At 39.4% G+C, this 16579-nt stretch overlaps 1 protein-coding gene and 1 pseudogene across 4 annotated transcripts in view; one reads left to right on the top strand and one right to left on the bottom strand.

The window, feature by feature from the left end:
* Positions 1 to 16579, bottom strand: part of LOC309497118 (NACHT, LRR and PYD domains-containing protein 3-like) — a 125776-nt pseudogene that overhangs the window by 48563 nt on the left and 60634 nt on the right. Inside the window, exon 6 of the transcript XR_014211789.1 lies at positions 16085 to 16258. The product of XR_014211789.1 is annotated as an NACHT, LRR and PYD domains-containing protein 3-like (transcript). The remainder of the gene's footprint in view (positions 1 to 16084; positions 16259 to 16579) is intronic.
* LOC309497131 (uncharacterized protein) lies at positions 28 to 2934 on the top strand. 3 transcript variants are annotated; one of them, XM_082167357.1, is made up of 9 exons: positions 28 to 451; positions 901 to 942; positions 1082 to 1113; positions 1214 to 1261; positions 1508 to 1625; positions 1791 to 1852; positions 1961 to 2052; positions 2141 to 2256; positions 2362 to 2934. In XM_082167357.1, the coding sequence occupies exons 5-9, from the start codon at positions 1560 to 1562 to the stop codon at positions 2443 to 2445; spliced, it is 420 nt and encodes a 139-aa protein (XP_082023483.1). In that variant the 5' UTR covers positions 28 to 451; positions 901 to 942; positions 1082 to 1113; positions 1214 to 1261; positions 1508 to 1559; the 3' UTR covers positions 2446 to 2934. The 3 variants fall into 3 exon arrangements, with proteins under 3 accessions (XP_082023483.1, XP_082023482.1, XP_082023484.1); XM_082167356.1 differs by having other exon boundaries at positions 901 to 966; XM_082167358.1 differs by having other exon boundaries at positions 28 to 942.

Genomic DNA, 16579 nt, shown 5'->3' with positions numbered 1-16579 from the left:
CAACGTACGAAGAACGAGCCCCTGGGCTGTGAAGCTATTTTCTTCTGGAAACAAACTGTCTTGCATTACTTTCCTGTTATCTCTGTAAAGCTACTTTGAAACAATCTGTATTGTAAAAAGCGCTGTATAAATAAAGGTGACTTGATATTTATTAAAAATGTAGAAGGAACCTGAGCTTTTCTACTCCACTGAATTGAAGACCGAGGTCACTACAGTTAAAATCTCTTGCTGATTTAATCCACCTTTAAACTATTAATGTCTATGAACAAATATGTATTTTTATGTTTGTGTGCCTCAGCATTTCTGAGTGAACACCGCTGGTTTACTCACTATTTTAAAGTGTACTGTCGATCACGTGATATGACGTCATGACGTGCAGCTGACGTTACCTGAAAAATCTATCCAAGATGGCTACCCTCTTGAGCGACGTGTATCAAGAATGAAACAACTTGTAAGTAAACCAAAACACTTCAAAACTACTTTGCTTGTTGTAATATTGTAAGAATATCATATTACACGTGATATTTGACTGTTAGACGAGGCTATTTTTAAGTTGCAAGCGCGGTGCCGCGGGCGCGATTGCCGTCAGTCCGCCTGCTAGTTACAGATAATATCCTGTGTACTGTTAATGTCGTGGCAGGGCAATCATGTTAACGTTAGTCAATAACTCTTTTCAGCAAGAGATAGTCCTTCTGTTTTTGAGTGTGTTGCTGCTGTTTGTGTTAAGCGCCCTGCTCTGGCAAGTTCAATGTGATCTACATGCACACAAATGAGCTAGTGGCTAACGTTAGCAGTTACGTTAACTTTTACTCAAACAAAGTTAAGGTTATGGACATAATAGTTACCGAATGAACTATGCAAGTTTTTATTAAACCCTTTACAAACGTCTTTTTATTATAGGTTTAAGTGGAAGGAGTGCAGTGAGCATCCCCCAAAATCAAGGTGACTCAAATGTTAATTTAGGCTGTAACTATTTTTCACCATTTCTTTTATTTGGAGCCTAGCAGCTAATTCATTAGCATCAATCAAACGTCTCTTAAAAATTAAATACCTTGCTGTCTGTTTTTGTGTGCATGTGCAGACCTACATTGTCACCAGAGAGCAACTTTATCGGTAAGTTACATTCACTTGAAATTTTGTATCATTAATTTGTCATTAAAGAGGTTGATTGCATAATTTGACTGGTTTCATATTGATTGTTTTATCTGTGCAGGTGAAGGACTTCTTGGGGAAATCACAGGCTCTTCGGATTGAATCACAGGTAAAACAGACTCACTTCTCTTTTCTGCCACTCTTCACACATATTTCACTGCCAAATTTTTAATATGTATCACATTCAAGTGGAACAGCAAATGCCACTATTCACTGTGTGTAAGAACTATCACTTTGCATGTGACCATGTTGCTCAACAATGTATTTTAACGGAACATGTTGCCTCACAAATGTGTTTTCTGTTGCAAATCGAGTATTAGTCTTTTTATATAATTATTTTTGTATGTTTTTGTAGCTTTGTGCTGAGTTCCAACGCATCACAAACGTCAACATACGGAACCAGTTCTATGCTGTGCTTGACCAGCACACACCTGCACTGGTGGCCTTGTATAGGCAGAAGGCGGCACGAACCGGTAAGATATCAGAGGCGCTGAGTGACATCTTAAAGATTTATGAACTGATATGTTTTGTCTCTTATGTTTACTGTGATGGCCAACTTATTCAAACTGAAAATTCAGTTTTGTGGTTCTTGCAGATTGTGAATCCATTTAAACGCTTTTTAATTTAAAACTTTACAGGAATCTGTAAGGTGCCTCCATAATTCAGAGAACAACCCACACAAATACGATCCACAAACCGGGTAAGACTGCGTATTGTATACTGTAAATGTTAGTTTAATCTACCACTATATGGATTTGAAATACTAAAACTGAATTTCATTAATGATGCCTGCAACTTTTTCCCCCAGAATAAATTCATCACATAACCTGGCTGTGACCACTTACCTCTTCGAAGAATTAAGGACAACTTTTACAGACGTTGACCCTGAATGTGCAAAAGGTAATCTTAAAGATGTTGTAATCATTTTAATGTCCTCTGTTTTACTTAGTTTTATTGGCATTACATTTATTTATGATTTATTCAACAGGTTGCAAGACGTATTTTGAGACTTTGCGGAGGAAGTATTCTTTGGCTCAGCCTGAAAAGGCCCAGAAAAGAAACACTATGAAGAACACTGCAAAGAACCGTCAACGAAAGAGATGGGTAAGTTAAGAAACTGGTTAAGCAGTTTTTTTTTAGTTTTTGTTTTTCAGAATGTAACTATCCTCCTCTTTGTTTTAGTGGTTAAATTACTGTCATGTTTTGCAGTTGCTGGAGATCAGGTCCAGTGTTGTACAAACCCAACACATAAAGGGAACTGTGGAAGACTGCAACAATAGAACTGATGTCTGATGAAGATGCTATTGCTGATGGAAGGCCAGTGTGGATGCTGAGGTCTCCACCAAACAGAACCACAGAGTTATCTGCTCTCTGCCAGGTACTACAAACCAGACTAGAGGCTGACCCATGCTACGTCACACCACCAGTGCATCATGGCAGTTTGAAAAAATGAATATTTACATATATACACTTTAATTTCTATATTTATTTATTGATCTCGTTTTATATTGTATACTTTGTATATTTGTTCCTTTTTTGATGTGCATGTTGCTTATCTCCACGTTTTGTATTTTTTTTCCTTTACACCTTTGTTCACATTTCTTTTTCCCCATTTATTTTAATGTATGTTTATAATGTTCTTTGGAATGTTCATGTTATATTTGTTTTTGTTCCTTTACATTTTCATCCCCTCAAATATTTTTGTTCCCCCATTCCTTTTTAATGCTTGTTTATAATGCTCTTTGGAATGTTTTATTTACCTTAATAAAAATGTCAGACTTTCTCATTGTTCTTTGTGTGTGTTTTTAAAATTATATTTGAATGTATTAAAATTGGGGGAAGGGGGGTTTAGTGTATACTGAGCAATATCTGCATAGCTGGCCTATAACCAATCAAATCACTGTGCAATAAGGCCTAGGGTGGGTTATGTTCTAAAAGTAACCAATCAAATCACTTTCCTGGGTTTTCAATGTGTCCTGTCCTCCAATAGTGGTCTGGGTAATAGGAGTGGTTTTAAAAGAAAAGGACCAATGGGGGGGAAGGCCAAAAGGTGCACAAAGGTGTGAAAATGTTCTCTTGAAAAAACCTTTGAGGGATTACTTGCCATGGCAACAAATGGCTGTAGCATGGGAGTATACGTCCACAACATACATCCGATTTGGTATCATTTCGGATGTATACGGATATATACAGACCCATGGAATTTGAGCTATCCGGCCAGTATACTCCCGGATTCTTCCGAATTTCAGCAGTGTATACAGGAGTATACTGGTCCGGATACACCTCTTTTCATGCAGTGTATCTATGGCAGCACCGTAGAGCAAGGGCGATTGATATTATCCTAAATGACTGCATGTTTCCCACACCACCGTTAGATACTGGTAACACTGAGCGAGTGTACAGTTATTATCGGAAGAAATGTCAGTCTGATCCAACTACTATCGCGCTTAAATTACCGCCGTGGAATGATGATTTAGACAACATAATGACTCAGTCGCCGCCACCGACATCGGCGTTTACAATAGAAGAGATTGAGAAAGTAATTTTGGATCTGCCCAATAACAAAGCCAGTGGTTCAGATGGTGTTACCTACGAGAATCTTAAAGCCACAAAGCAAACATCTTGCTACATATTGAAAAGCATATTTAACACCTGTTTGATTAATGGCAAAGTCCCTAGTTCATGGAAGGGAGCACTCATTCATAGAATACCGAAGAAAGACAATGTACCAGAAGATCCCTCAACATGGAGGGACATCTCTCTATTGCCATCTGTATACAAAGTCTTTATGAAGTGTCTGCTTTCAAGAATATTACCTTGGCTGGTTAATGCTGGAATTCTGTCTAACAAACAAAAAGCTTACATTGAGCAACAAGGCATGAATGAACATGTTTTTTGCTTAAAAACTGCCATTGACGATTTTAAGCATGAATCTGCTAAGTTGTATATTGCCTTCCTTGACTTCAGAGATGCTTTTGGCACATTGCCTCATAGAGTCATGATAGATGCATTGGAAGACATACAGCTCCCTAAGATCTTTGTGGACATAATAAAAGATGTATATCATGATTCCTACCTACAAGTGATCTGTGGAAAAGACCTCACCAGACCAATACCACTGGAGGTCGGAATCAAAACTGGTTGTCCATGGAGTGCTGTGAACTTTATCATTGCAATAAATCAGTGGCTAAAATGGCTCTGCGCACATGCCCTGCCCCATGTCCTGTCACCGAACCCAGTCCAGGGTTATGCTGATGATGTGGTCATTGCATCCCGAGATGAAGGCGTGATTAAAAACATGTTGTCATGCACTGATAGATTCCTGACATGGTCTGGCTTACAAGTAAAGCACAGTAAATGTGCAGTTTTCTACGAGAGGAGGAGCGGTGGCAACCGTTGGTATACAGTGCTATGCATAAGTTTAGACACCCATGCTAAAGTTGACTAAAAAGAGGAATAAAAAATCATCTTTTGGAAATTGAACTTAATGCCTTAATTTAAAAACTTAGGAAAAATCCAACCTTTAAGGACACCAATTTTCTTTGTGAATGAATAATGTATCATAAATATATAAATGTTCTTCCTTAAAATACAGGGTGCATAAGTTTGGACACCCCTATGTTAAATTCCCATAGAGGCAGGCAGATTTTTCATCGCTGACATCAGTTTATGTCCAGACTGGATCTCATTGACGCTTCACCTCTTCCTGTTACTCTAAAAGTGCAAGCAATACGAGACATAGCGTTTTCTAAAATTCAACATCTTTTCGCAAATGTTCATATTCCGCAAAAAGTATTGCGTGAAATGGACAACAAAACCGTAAGCGTGATTAGGAAATGGCTTTGTCTCAACACACATTCCACAAGATGTTTTATTTTCCAGAAAAGACAAGACGGGGGGCTTGGAGTTCCACACTGCATGTGGGAGTACACCGCCACAAGACAGTCCCATCTCACCCACATGCTGAACTGTGATGATGCCAGCGTGAGGCAGATGGCCAGGGCATCTTTATTGCTGGATTTTAAAAAACGGAAGGTGCTGCACGCATGCGGCAGGGAAGACAGCTTCCTGGGCTTTAAAAGAAAGACAAATGGAAAGCTGGACGGACGGGCACAGGGATTTGGTGTGTCATCAGACTGGCCAGACTTAAATGATTTATGCTGGAGAACAGGCACTAACCTGAAGTGGACCTCTCAATGCCGACCTGTGGATGTCTCTGATGCAGTCGTGGAGGACTCATCTGTCATCGTGGAAGCTAGACTGCACCATAACAACACTGCTCTCCTGCTCCAGCCTAGAACATCAAGGCAGACTCTATTGTCTATTCAAAGAGCTCAAAATATGGAGTACTGGTCCAGTCTGAAACTCCAGGGAAAGTTAGAAAAACTGCCCTGCGCGGACCACTCTGTGTCACACACCATCTACAGCAATGCCACCATCAGTGATGAGATCCTCACCTTCTGCGTAAAAGCACGTCTGCAGGTTCTTCCTACAAAATACAACTTATCAGTGTGGTTTCCCTCCACCCATTCGCCCCTCTGCATGCTGCATGCCCCCCCTCAACACCTGGAGTCAGTAGCCCACATCATGAACAGTTGTTCATCACTTAAAGGACTATATATTGCCCGACACGACAGACTTGTGGACCTCATTGCTGCTCAGGTTCCCTGCGTGGGTGATGAGCAGATCTTTAAACACACCACTGTACAGTCTGATTGGTTTAACTCACCTGCAAATACTTTTTTAGGAATTGCTAATACACCCGATATTGTTAAAATCTCTCAGAATGGGAAAAAAGTTACACTATTTGAAGTTTCATGTGCATTTGACTTGTTCATGGAGGATTCTTACTGCTCTAAGATTCTAAAATATCAGTCATTGGTATCGATCATTGAGAACTTTGGGTACAAATGCCAGCTTATTGTGCTGGTGTTTGGTAGTCTAGGTCATGTACACAGGCTGGCGATCCGTGGACTTTGCATTGGGGGGATTTCTAAAACAAGGGCCAAACAGTTGGCAAAGTACTGTTCAATCTCAGCAACTATAGGAAGCATGATTGTTTGGAAGAGGCGATGTTTCCTGTACCCTTAGAACAGGTTTAATCCATAACAATGTGCTGATCTGTTTTAATCTGTTGGATTATTTAAAAAAAAATTGATTCCTAATGAAATTTGACTTGTAATGTGGGATCAAATAAAGTATATAAATGTGTGTGTGTACAGGCCTATACAGTATGGGCCAAAAAATTTGATTATTATAAAGTCTCTTAGCTCATGAAGGCTGAATTTTTTTTTGATCAAACATACACTGAACATTATGAAATATTATTACAATTTAAAAAATCTATTTTCTGTTTTAATATAATTACTATGTAATTCATTCCTGTGCTGTCAAAGCTGAATTTTCTGTATCATTACTCCAGTTTTCAATGTCACATGATTCTTCAGAAATCATAGTAAAATGTTGATTGTGTGCTCAATTATTATTGGTGCTCATATCAATGTTGAATACCCATTGCGTGGGTTTTGGATGCTTAATATTTTTGTGGAAACCATGATATTTTTTCACTTTTAATTAATTTAATGCGTCCTTGCTAAATAAAAGTATTATTTTTTTATACACGTTTCTTAACCAAAACCTTTGTTTCCAGAAAAAAAGAACAATATTAAGCAGCACAACTGTTTTCAACATTGATAATGTTTCTTGAGCATCAAATTCATAACATCACCATATAAGAGTGATTTCTGATGGATCATGTGACACTGAAGACAAAAGTAATGATCCTGAAAATTCAGCTTTGATCACAGGAATAAATTACACTTTACTATATAATCACATATAAAAGTATTATATTGAAATATATATTGAAAATATATGGAAAATTTCACAATTTTATTGTATTTTTGATTAAATAAATACAGCCTTGGTGAGCAGAAGGGACTTCTTTGAGAAACATTAAAAAATAAACATTTTCAAACTTTTGACTGGTACTGTGTGTGTGTGTGTGTGTGTGTGTGTGTGTGTGTGTGTGTGTGTGTGTGTGTGTATAATTTATTTAATAACTATTATTATTATTATTATGTTTGTGTAAACTCATGACTCAATTAATTAAGTCAAAATGATTTAACATTTGAAATTTAATGTACTATCGAACATCCATTAACAAAAACATTTACCTTTAAAAACTGAAACTTAGAAACACTTAATACTGACTAGTTACTATCTGTCTTCAAACCAAAAATACTACACAAAATAATAGACTTGAGTGCAAACTTCCATAAAATAGCACACTACTTCTCCTAACAGGAGTAGGAAAACATGGGTGTGTGGCATACAAAAGGTCAACAAAAATAATTTAACTTGTGAAATTAAATTAAAATAGTGCAATCAGTCTTTATAATTCACCATGTGGGCATATTTTGTTTTTAACTGACGCTCCTGTCACTCCACTTCTCAGGTCGTCATACATCTCCCAGACACATGGAGACCTCCTGCAGTAGGCCACATAATGTCCAAGAGCATCCTGGGTTAAGCCTCCTCTAAATGCAATGACTGCCCGTAAAGTAAATCTCTTTCCCTGGAGAAAAAATTGGAGGGAAAGTCACTCAAAGGAAATTCTATGGAGTTGCTTCCCAGGTCAGTGTCAATCCACATAAGTTCTCCCAGACTGTAACTGTGAGAAACTTTCCCTGCACAGAGCACTTTTCCTGAGGTATCTGGCTTGATTGCAGAGGGACACTGTGACAGACTTTGGATCGGCCTGAGGCAGGGGGACTCCGGAAGGTTAAGGCCTTCTTTCACCGCGGTCTGAAGATGAGCCATGCCAGAAGCCTGCAGTACAGCAACAGAAGTACAAACAAATGCAATTTCCCTTGTGACTTGTTTGCTGAGACCACAATACTGTGAGGAGAACACAATGAAACACAAGTGCGTTTTGTCATAGACTTTTCAATGATAGTGGAGATGTGGCATTGTGCATCGATTTGGAGAGCACCAGACTTCAGTCAGACAGCTTTGAATATTTCACTCAGCAGCTCTGCCCTCTGTATGTAGGCCTGTGCATTCAGACCCTTTGTGGTGATGGATTTCACTAGCTGGAGGAGGTTGCTGGAATCCTCATTGCAAACTATTTTCAAAAGTGACACTACCGCAGAAAGCACAACATAAGCATTGACAAAAAGCATCAAATGCACATGTGTTGAGCACAGAGATTCTTTGATGCTGTTGATGGTTTCCATTTTTCAACAGGTCCACTTTGAGTCTTTTCCCCCTCACAGATGGATCTGCATGGAGCCATTCAGGACAAGGAGAGAGGTATGAACTCCTCTTCCTCTCTTTGGGTGGAACCGCTAAGCCTTTCCAGTTTTCAACAGCTTTGTCATCTGTTGGATGGATGTTTGTGACAGTGTCAGACTTCCCAGAGCAGGAAGCATCCATTTCTACAGCTTCATCCTCTTCACCTTTTTACAACCTCTTTTGTTTTGCAGAAAAAATATGCATGTTGCCTTCAATGAAGGACAGATGTCGAGCAATGAATCGATCTACTCGAATAGGCAAGTTTTCATGCTTGAAAAGGCCGCGTTTGATGTTTTTGAACTCGGCTTCGACATTGGCTGAACTTGCGGTGATGTTGGAGCTCCGGAAGTGAGGGATCATTACCCCTGTACAGAGTGGTAAGTAATTTGCAAGCCAGATTATATTGGAAATAATCTCAGGAAGGAAGTGCATATTGTCATGATCACCATTAGCTACGGCAAGTGACCTGCTCTCCTCATATGTCTGTGACCCACTGCCGCAGGTCTGTCTGTGTTTGGTCACATGGATCCACTTCTTCCAGGTTCGCACCCTCTACATCTGGAATGATGACACACTCTTCTGCAATTCGGGCTTTCATGTATTTCTTGCACCTTTCTGAAATGAGGGGGGCTCCAGAGCTGTCACTGCCCTCTGCTTCGCTGAGAGCCACAATAGTAATACATCTTAGTAGCTCTCTTGCATCGTCCATGGATTGTGACATGAGAAGCTGAGCTATTGACCTCACAAAGAAATCTTTAATGCGATGTAGGTTTTTTTTCCAAGCAGTCCCACCGGCAGAACATCTTGATGCAGTGTGCAACATCAACCCGCACAATACAAGGTGGGACTTTTGCTGACTGTTTACCGAGTAAGACTCCACAACACTCATTGATGTAGGTCTTAAGATCAGGATGAGAAGTAGAATAGAATAGAATAGAATAGAATCGGGCATTTATATAGCGCTTTCATGTGTACTACTGTACACCCAAAGCGCTTTACAATCATGTCAGGGGATCTCTCCTCAACCACCACCAGTGTGCAGCATCCACTTGGATGATGCGACGGCAGCCACAGTACAACGGCGCCAGTGCGCTCACCACACACTGGATATAGGTGGAGAGAGGAGAGAGAGTGATAGAGCCAATTCAATGTAAGGGGATTATTAGGAGGCCATGATTGGTAAGGGCCAATGGTGTGTGGCCATGACACCGGGGTTACACCCCTACTCTTTACGAGAAATGTCATGGGATTTTTAATGACCACAGAGAGTCAGGACCTCGGTTTAACGTCTCATCCGAAGGACAAGTAAAAGCCTTGACCAAAGCTCCGAGCAAAGCCAGAGAAAAGTCACTCACAACCTCTTTTGGAGTAGGTGCACCTGCGTATCCATTCTGTCAGCCAATGTGTTATGGCATTAACATCATGACTCTCTGACAGCATTTGCACCACTGGGACACTTGACAACACCCTGATATAGGAATACATGGCCAGATTTGCCATTTGGTCTCTGTAGTTTCCTCACCACTGAGCCAGTTGCATCAAAACTCTCAGTGGGGTTTGTAGATGTCTTTGATAATGTCTTGTACATATACATTTGTGTTTGACTCCAATAGTGATAGAAAAACTTGTCCAGTCCAATGTCTTTAATGCTACCACTGTGAGGTGCACTGTATTTTAACATCTGCAGTGACAAAATAGGATCCTTCTCGCCTAATTCTAAATAATTTCTCTCTTGCTTTGCTTTGCGCAGGGTGGCCAAATTAGGCAGATGACTTGGCTCAGGATCCATCAGCTTTGTTGCCTCTGATGCCCTCCATACATGGGGTTCATTCTACCCTCACACAGTTCTTTGGATATCTGCACACGCAAGTTACCAGACATGGCACGCTTGGAACAGCCAGTGTGCAGGGAGTCATCAATGTTTTTAAGTGAACACTTGAACATCATTGTGCTGTTTATTTCAGGCTTTGTCACATTTTATGTGAATGTGGCCACGACACTCCTTACAGTTGCCTCTGATTACAATGTATTTGTCTGTGGCTGGTGGATAGACTGTGGCTCTTTTAAAAGGCAAATGTGCAGGGGCATTTCACTTCTTGCCAAATGTGATGATTTATCACATGCGTCCAGATACCAGGCTTCAAAATAGTGTATTCCTTTTTTTTTTTTTAGAGAACTTGTTTTTGTACGTAACCGTTTCAGGCATAAATTCAATCCATTTCTGAAATGGAACTTCAAAATCAAAAGTCCAGCAATCTTTTGGACTGAAGGAAAGGGACCCTGGCTCAAAATCAGTGTCATCACTACTGACACTTGTTTCATGATCACTTTCATGAGTAAACCCTAAAGCAGTCCAGATGTTGTGTCTGTTTAATTTAACAAAAGTGTATAGTGCCTTTGCAGTGATTTTGTTGTCTAGCTGTTTACTAAAAAAACGAGCGGCTGGAGGCGTGCCGTGTGGGCGGTGCTTACGTGCCGATAGCTAACAACAAACAGACATTTGAAGCAGTTTGTCTATGAGTTTTACTCACCGCCTGCGGTTCCAACGCGCGACCGTGAACCTTTAGCGTTGGAACTGCTAAATCCGGCGTCGAACTGGGCCTTGTTTATAAAACAATCATCGTCGAAATGCAGGGAACAAACAAAGTCCTGTGACTGCAGCGAGCACAGTGCTTAGATGAGGTACTGCTTTCGCTCTGCTTTCAAGTCTACGGGTGTGCGAGTGCCCTTCCGGGAGAAGAGCCCTTAGGACCGTATAAGGAAATTTCACCCCATCTGACGTCACACATGCCCATACTCGAAAAAAACTTTCCGAAACTTGTGACAAACCGGAAGGAGTATTTTTGGTACAGAAATACTCCATCAAACGTACAACTTAATTTTTAAAATTTTTGTCCATGTTTAGCATGGGAATCCAACTCTTTAATAGTGTAAAAAACTCAGTATGAATGAAATAGCATTTCACCCCCCTTTTAAGGATAATGTAGCGGGATAATATATCTTATATTAGGACCAATATGGTAATGTTGACCCCTAGATTGTCATTGTCTATTGAACAGAAAAGTCATTGCTAATACTAATATCACTAATTTATCTATGAAATGTTAACTAGCCTACAGTTGCACATGTGACCCATGTTCATTTTTTATACTAAAAGGCAGCTTGTTGCAACTGTAATCAGCATTTCATAGCTAAATTAGTAATATAAGTGTTATTAATGAGTTTTCTGTTCAATAACCATTGACAATCTTAGCTCTCTTGAATGTTGTAAAATTATTCTTTAAGCTACTAATATTGTAACTGAGTTTTAAAACAATGTATACTTACAATGGACAGAAATTTGGATTAGTAATGACTTTTGTAGTTTAATATGTATCAACCTTTTCTTCACCTACTCTACACTATTTTATACAAGAGCATTCTTGAACAGAAGTGTCACTTGCCCCTAGTGGTGGCAGTGAAGTGTAGTAGATGAGACTCATTTTCTAAATAAATAAAAATTACAATCAGGAGAGACCAGTGCATGAAGTAAAGATAATTGTTTATTGAACAAATTATGTGATGACAGAAAGTCTTCTTCAATTCAACTTTAAAAATGTGCCCACCTCAAGGATATTTTTGCTGTTCTCGTGCCCAAAATTGTTGAAGTTACATTAAACTACGACTTGATGGCACACGCGCAGAAATTCATTTTGCCCAGAGAGAAAGTGAGTGACAGAAAAAGAGTCTGGCATAATGTCTGAACACCATGACGATTTTAATAAACATGACAAAACTACAAATCACTGATAAGTAGGGTTGGGTATCGTTTCATTTTTAGCGATTCCGATTCCGATTCTGCTTATCGAATCCGGTTCTTATCGATTCTTGTTTCCGATTCCAATATTTTTTCGAGGGAGAAAAAAGGGCAAATACTTGAAGAATAAATATTTCTACCTTTAATTCTTGCCAATTTTAAGCAATAACCAATAAAATGGCTAAAGTGAAAGGAGTCTCTTCATATAAAGGTGTTGATTACATTATTAAAGTAGTTGGTAAAAATCGTCTGTTATTTTTCATTGAATTATTTATTCAAGAAGACTCGAGAGATTCGTTCAAAAATGGTGAATCATTCAATCATTAAACAAGTATTTATGAGACACTGAATAAATTAGTGTTTGAATTAATTATTCAAACTAGTTTTTTTTTTAAATAGACTATTAGACTAAACATGTTATTCTGAGTAGTTGTCTGATGTATGTAATCGTGAACCATTTTAAACAAAACAAAAATTATTTTAAGCCACATAGATTCCTGAATTAGGGACCGTTCACATATCGCGTCTAAAAATGCATGGAAAAGCACGGCCGCGCCGCTTTCTCCTTCTTTCCAAAAGCGCTTGCGCTCCCGTGGCATCTGTCGTTGCTATGCAACCACGAACTTCGCTCTCCATGATGACAACGAGGAAGTATCAGCAAAGGATTCATTTATTTATAGCCCTTGGATTAGCTTTACTAGGCTACTAGATATATTTATGGAGATGAGAAATAAAAACCCGCCCTGTTCAAATATGATCAGCTGTTCGGCCGAGCTTTTGATATTACAGAAAGGTCGGTTGTTTTTTGTCACATGACCTGCGCACCGCTTGCGGCATTCTGAAAAGTCGAGATGTTTTCACCTCGCCGAGGCATAGGCGCGCCTTCAAAAACGAGCGCCACGCACCGCATCCTCGTCGTGCCCACGGCCCACGTCGCTTCTGTTGTGAACGTGCTTGCCGCGCGTCTACATTTGAAATAACGGATAGTCAGGAATCGATAAGAGGAATCGTAATGCGTGCGTCTTATCGAATACCCGGTTTTTGGAAATTTGTTACCGGTTCTAAAATGGAACCGGTTCTCAATACCCAAACCTACTGATAAGTAGTTGAAGTTCTATTAAATCATCTATAATTAAATGTCTGATATTTTAAAACCCGACACAGCACAAATGAAACCTTTACCGGCACATACCATGTGCTGCAAAGTCACGAGGCTCCACCTGAGAGCGGCATTTCATTCACTTCACCCACACCTCAAACTCGACGTCAATGTAGGAAGGGTCACAATAGGAAGCCTGTAACTAAGCATGTCGATGACGAGCTCTTTGGTTTACTAAAACATATGACTGTCTAAATATATTGTTTTGAATAAAGAATTTTCTGTCCATCTCTGCCTCTCTCAAGTGACATGAGAGAGCAGTGACAAGGGTCTTTGTCCACACATACAAAAGAACTATTGTATCTTCGGAGGAAAAGCCACTGACTGGACAGTCAGGCTTGTACAGGAATAGAATGTTAGACACTAGCTGGGATCAGCAGATGTACATGTGATGTTGAAATCATGTGTGCCTTACAGTAAATATGATGAAGACATCTGAATTCGGACTATAAGATAAGGACTGGACAGGACTCATTGCTCTTCCTTGCAATCTCCAATCCGGAACGCCATCAGTTTTCGGGTGCAAGAAGCTTTAAGCCTAGCTAATATTACTCTGTTAGACTAGTACTTTGATTATAACCTGTAACAAGTATTCTTTTCATTTTGATTCTTTTAATAAATATTGTTAAACATTTATTACAATCATTTGACTGGAACTTGGGTTTTTGAGTACGTGTCTCCTCCTATCCGGATCAGGAAGACCCTGTCTGGAGGAACTCGGCTGGAGGGTAAGCATTCATTTCAGTTAAGAAAATGTATGCACTGTGAGATTTGATTGATTAGAAAGCCAAAGAGGCAGCTTACGACAGGGTATTGTTGTATAGCAAACACAGTCCAAGGGTACTTAAAAAGGTAGACTTACACTACAAAGGGGAGATCTATTATATTTATAATTTATTATCTTTGTAGTAGAATACGAATTTGTAGAGACTGATCACCTAACCCTTAAAAGGCACGACTGCAGGATAGGCTCTGTAGTTACCGCGGGACTATCTATATATCCTGGTTAGGATGTAAGATAATTTGGAACGGTATTAATCGTGAAAAACCTTTACAACCAGCACAAACAAAGCACAAACAAACAAGACTATTTTGGGTGAATTTGGATCATGTGACGGGGCTGAGTGACCTCAGAATGACCTAAAAATATTCTTTTAATATCTAAAAAACCGAAGCAGCACAAACGAAACTGTTTACAGCTCAAATGGAGCACAAATGATTGAGCATATTTTGGCGAAGTTTTGCGTTGGGTGGGGGGCCAACTTCATGCAGGTGCTTTTGTCTGATATCAGTGAGAGTCACGTCACCTCAGCTAATCCTGCCTTTTTGCCCATTTTCATTGACGACCAGCTCCGCCGACTTTGGGCTTTAAAAAATGCTCTTCAGAAAACTATGGGTGATGTCAAGGACACTACTTCCATATTTTTTTTTTTTCTGTCCATGAATTTTGCAAGTGATAACTGTGTAACCAGTTTTAACGCAATGACAAAAGTTCGAGCATAGCATGCAAACTGTTCTGTCGTTGCTGTACAGACAAGCACAGAACACTATTTGACCCAAAGAAAGAAAGAGAGAAAAAACAGCTGTCCTATAAAGACCTCAGGGAACTGTGTCAAATTGTGTAAAAGTTGTAACAGTTTTACAGTTACATTTTGTCCCATTAGCTTTCAGGGCGTGTTACAACTGTTACAAACTGTTACAAAGTAAAATATGACGGTACATGCAAGTGAGATTAATCAATGTAACTCCACAAATGCATCCACAAACCATTCAAAAGAGTAAAATTATTCCTGCGTTTCGTTATTGCCAGTTTATCCGAACCTCGTATAAAGGATTGGCCCTCTTCTGAACGGAGGCGGGGAGCAGCAACTCAATTGCATTTAAAGGGACACACAAAATATGTCACAATTTAACGATACTAAGTCTTAGATAAGGGGGGCCTGCCCGATCTCAGCTTCTGGATCAACCTGCTTCAAATCTGGAACGGCATATCTTTTTTCTATAAGTGCATTCCCGAATCGTCCGTAGCTTTGGATCTATTTACTGATGCCGCTTCCTCTTAAGGGTCACTAGTAAGAGTAAGGTAAGTTCACCGCATATCATAAACCTTGCCTATAAAACCTCCTTAGGCAAGTATACTATCTATACAAACTCTGGTTTTGGTGGTAGTTTCCCTTACTTATTTACTTCACAACCTACTGTGCGGCTGCTTTCTCCATTAGGCCTATCGAGGCTATCTCATGCACCCAAGTTACCTTCGCCTCAACACGGCTTAATGTGGCCTCCTTTTCGTGACTTATGCAGTTTGATATCACGTCATTCATTAAATACTTCATTCATTGACCTCAGATCTAGCCAATAACCACTGGATATATGGAGTATTTAAGCCCGGTTAACACACATTACAACGTTCGCAGAAACTGACGCCGGTCTTTCTGGTAGAACTACTTTTCCTGTGCGTTTACTGAAAATAATTGCACACCTTAGAATGTTTATCAACCAATCAGAATGAAGCATTCAACAGCCCCGTAGTTTAACTAGAGCTAAACCTCTATAAATTCTCAATAAGAACCTTATGTAATGTAGTAATATAATCTATAATAAAGTGTAACTAGTTTGTAATAAGTGTAGATTGTAATGCTGTTTTTTGAGTTAATCAAAACTGTTCCTGCTCTACATACTTGAGTTTATCCAGTGTGCAGTTGGGATCCACCAGTTTATCAGTGAGCAGCTTGACTCCTGAATCTCCTGGGTGATTGTAGCTCAGATCCAGCTCTCTCAGGTGGTAGGGGTTTGAACTCAGAGCTGAAGACACATAGCCACATCCTTTCTCTGTCACCATACAGCCAGACAATCTACAAAGACATACAGAAACATTCCACATGTCATTAGTTTGGCATTCACATCAGCCTCTTTCACACAATGACCTGCATAGTTTGTATTTTCAGCTGTTATTTTCTGTAGATTCTTTCTTAAAATTAACAAAAACAATTAGCATAGCATTAATTATGATTAGGCTTTTCTCACGGTTGTCATAGAAGTCACACTACCAGAATTTCATATGAGGTCAAATTTTATCGCAATAGTCAATGATTGACCATTTTAATGTATTATAACATGTAATATTAGTGAACAAACATTTCAAATTTTGACCTAGGAGCAGAGGAATCTTTTCA

This window comes from Leuciscus leuciscus (assembly GCF_965113295.1).
Source record: "Leuciscus leuciscus genome assembly, chromosome: 4".
Taxonomy (NCBI): Eukaryota; Metazoa; Chordata; class Actinopteri; order Cypriniformes; family Leuciscidae; genus Leuciscus; species Leuciscus leuciscus.
Note: the sequence above shows the minus strand (reverse complement) of the source record. Positions and strands in the feature narration are given on the sequence as shown.

Bases quoted from the DNA above. Each gene is read 5' to 3' on its own strand.
- LOC309497131 (XM_082167357.1), top strand. From the start codon at position 1,560: ATGCTGTGCTTGACCAGCACACACCTGCACTGGTGGCCTTGTATAGGC. The intron at 1,626-1,790 runs GTAAGATATCAG...AAAACTTTACAG, and splicing joins GCAGAAGGCGGCACGAACCG to GAATCTGTAAGGTGCCTCCA. The intron at 2,257-2,361 runs GTAAGTTAAGAA...CATGTTTTGCAG, and splicing joins ACCGTCAACGAAAGAGATGG to TTGCTGGAGATCAGGTCCAG.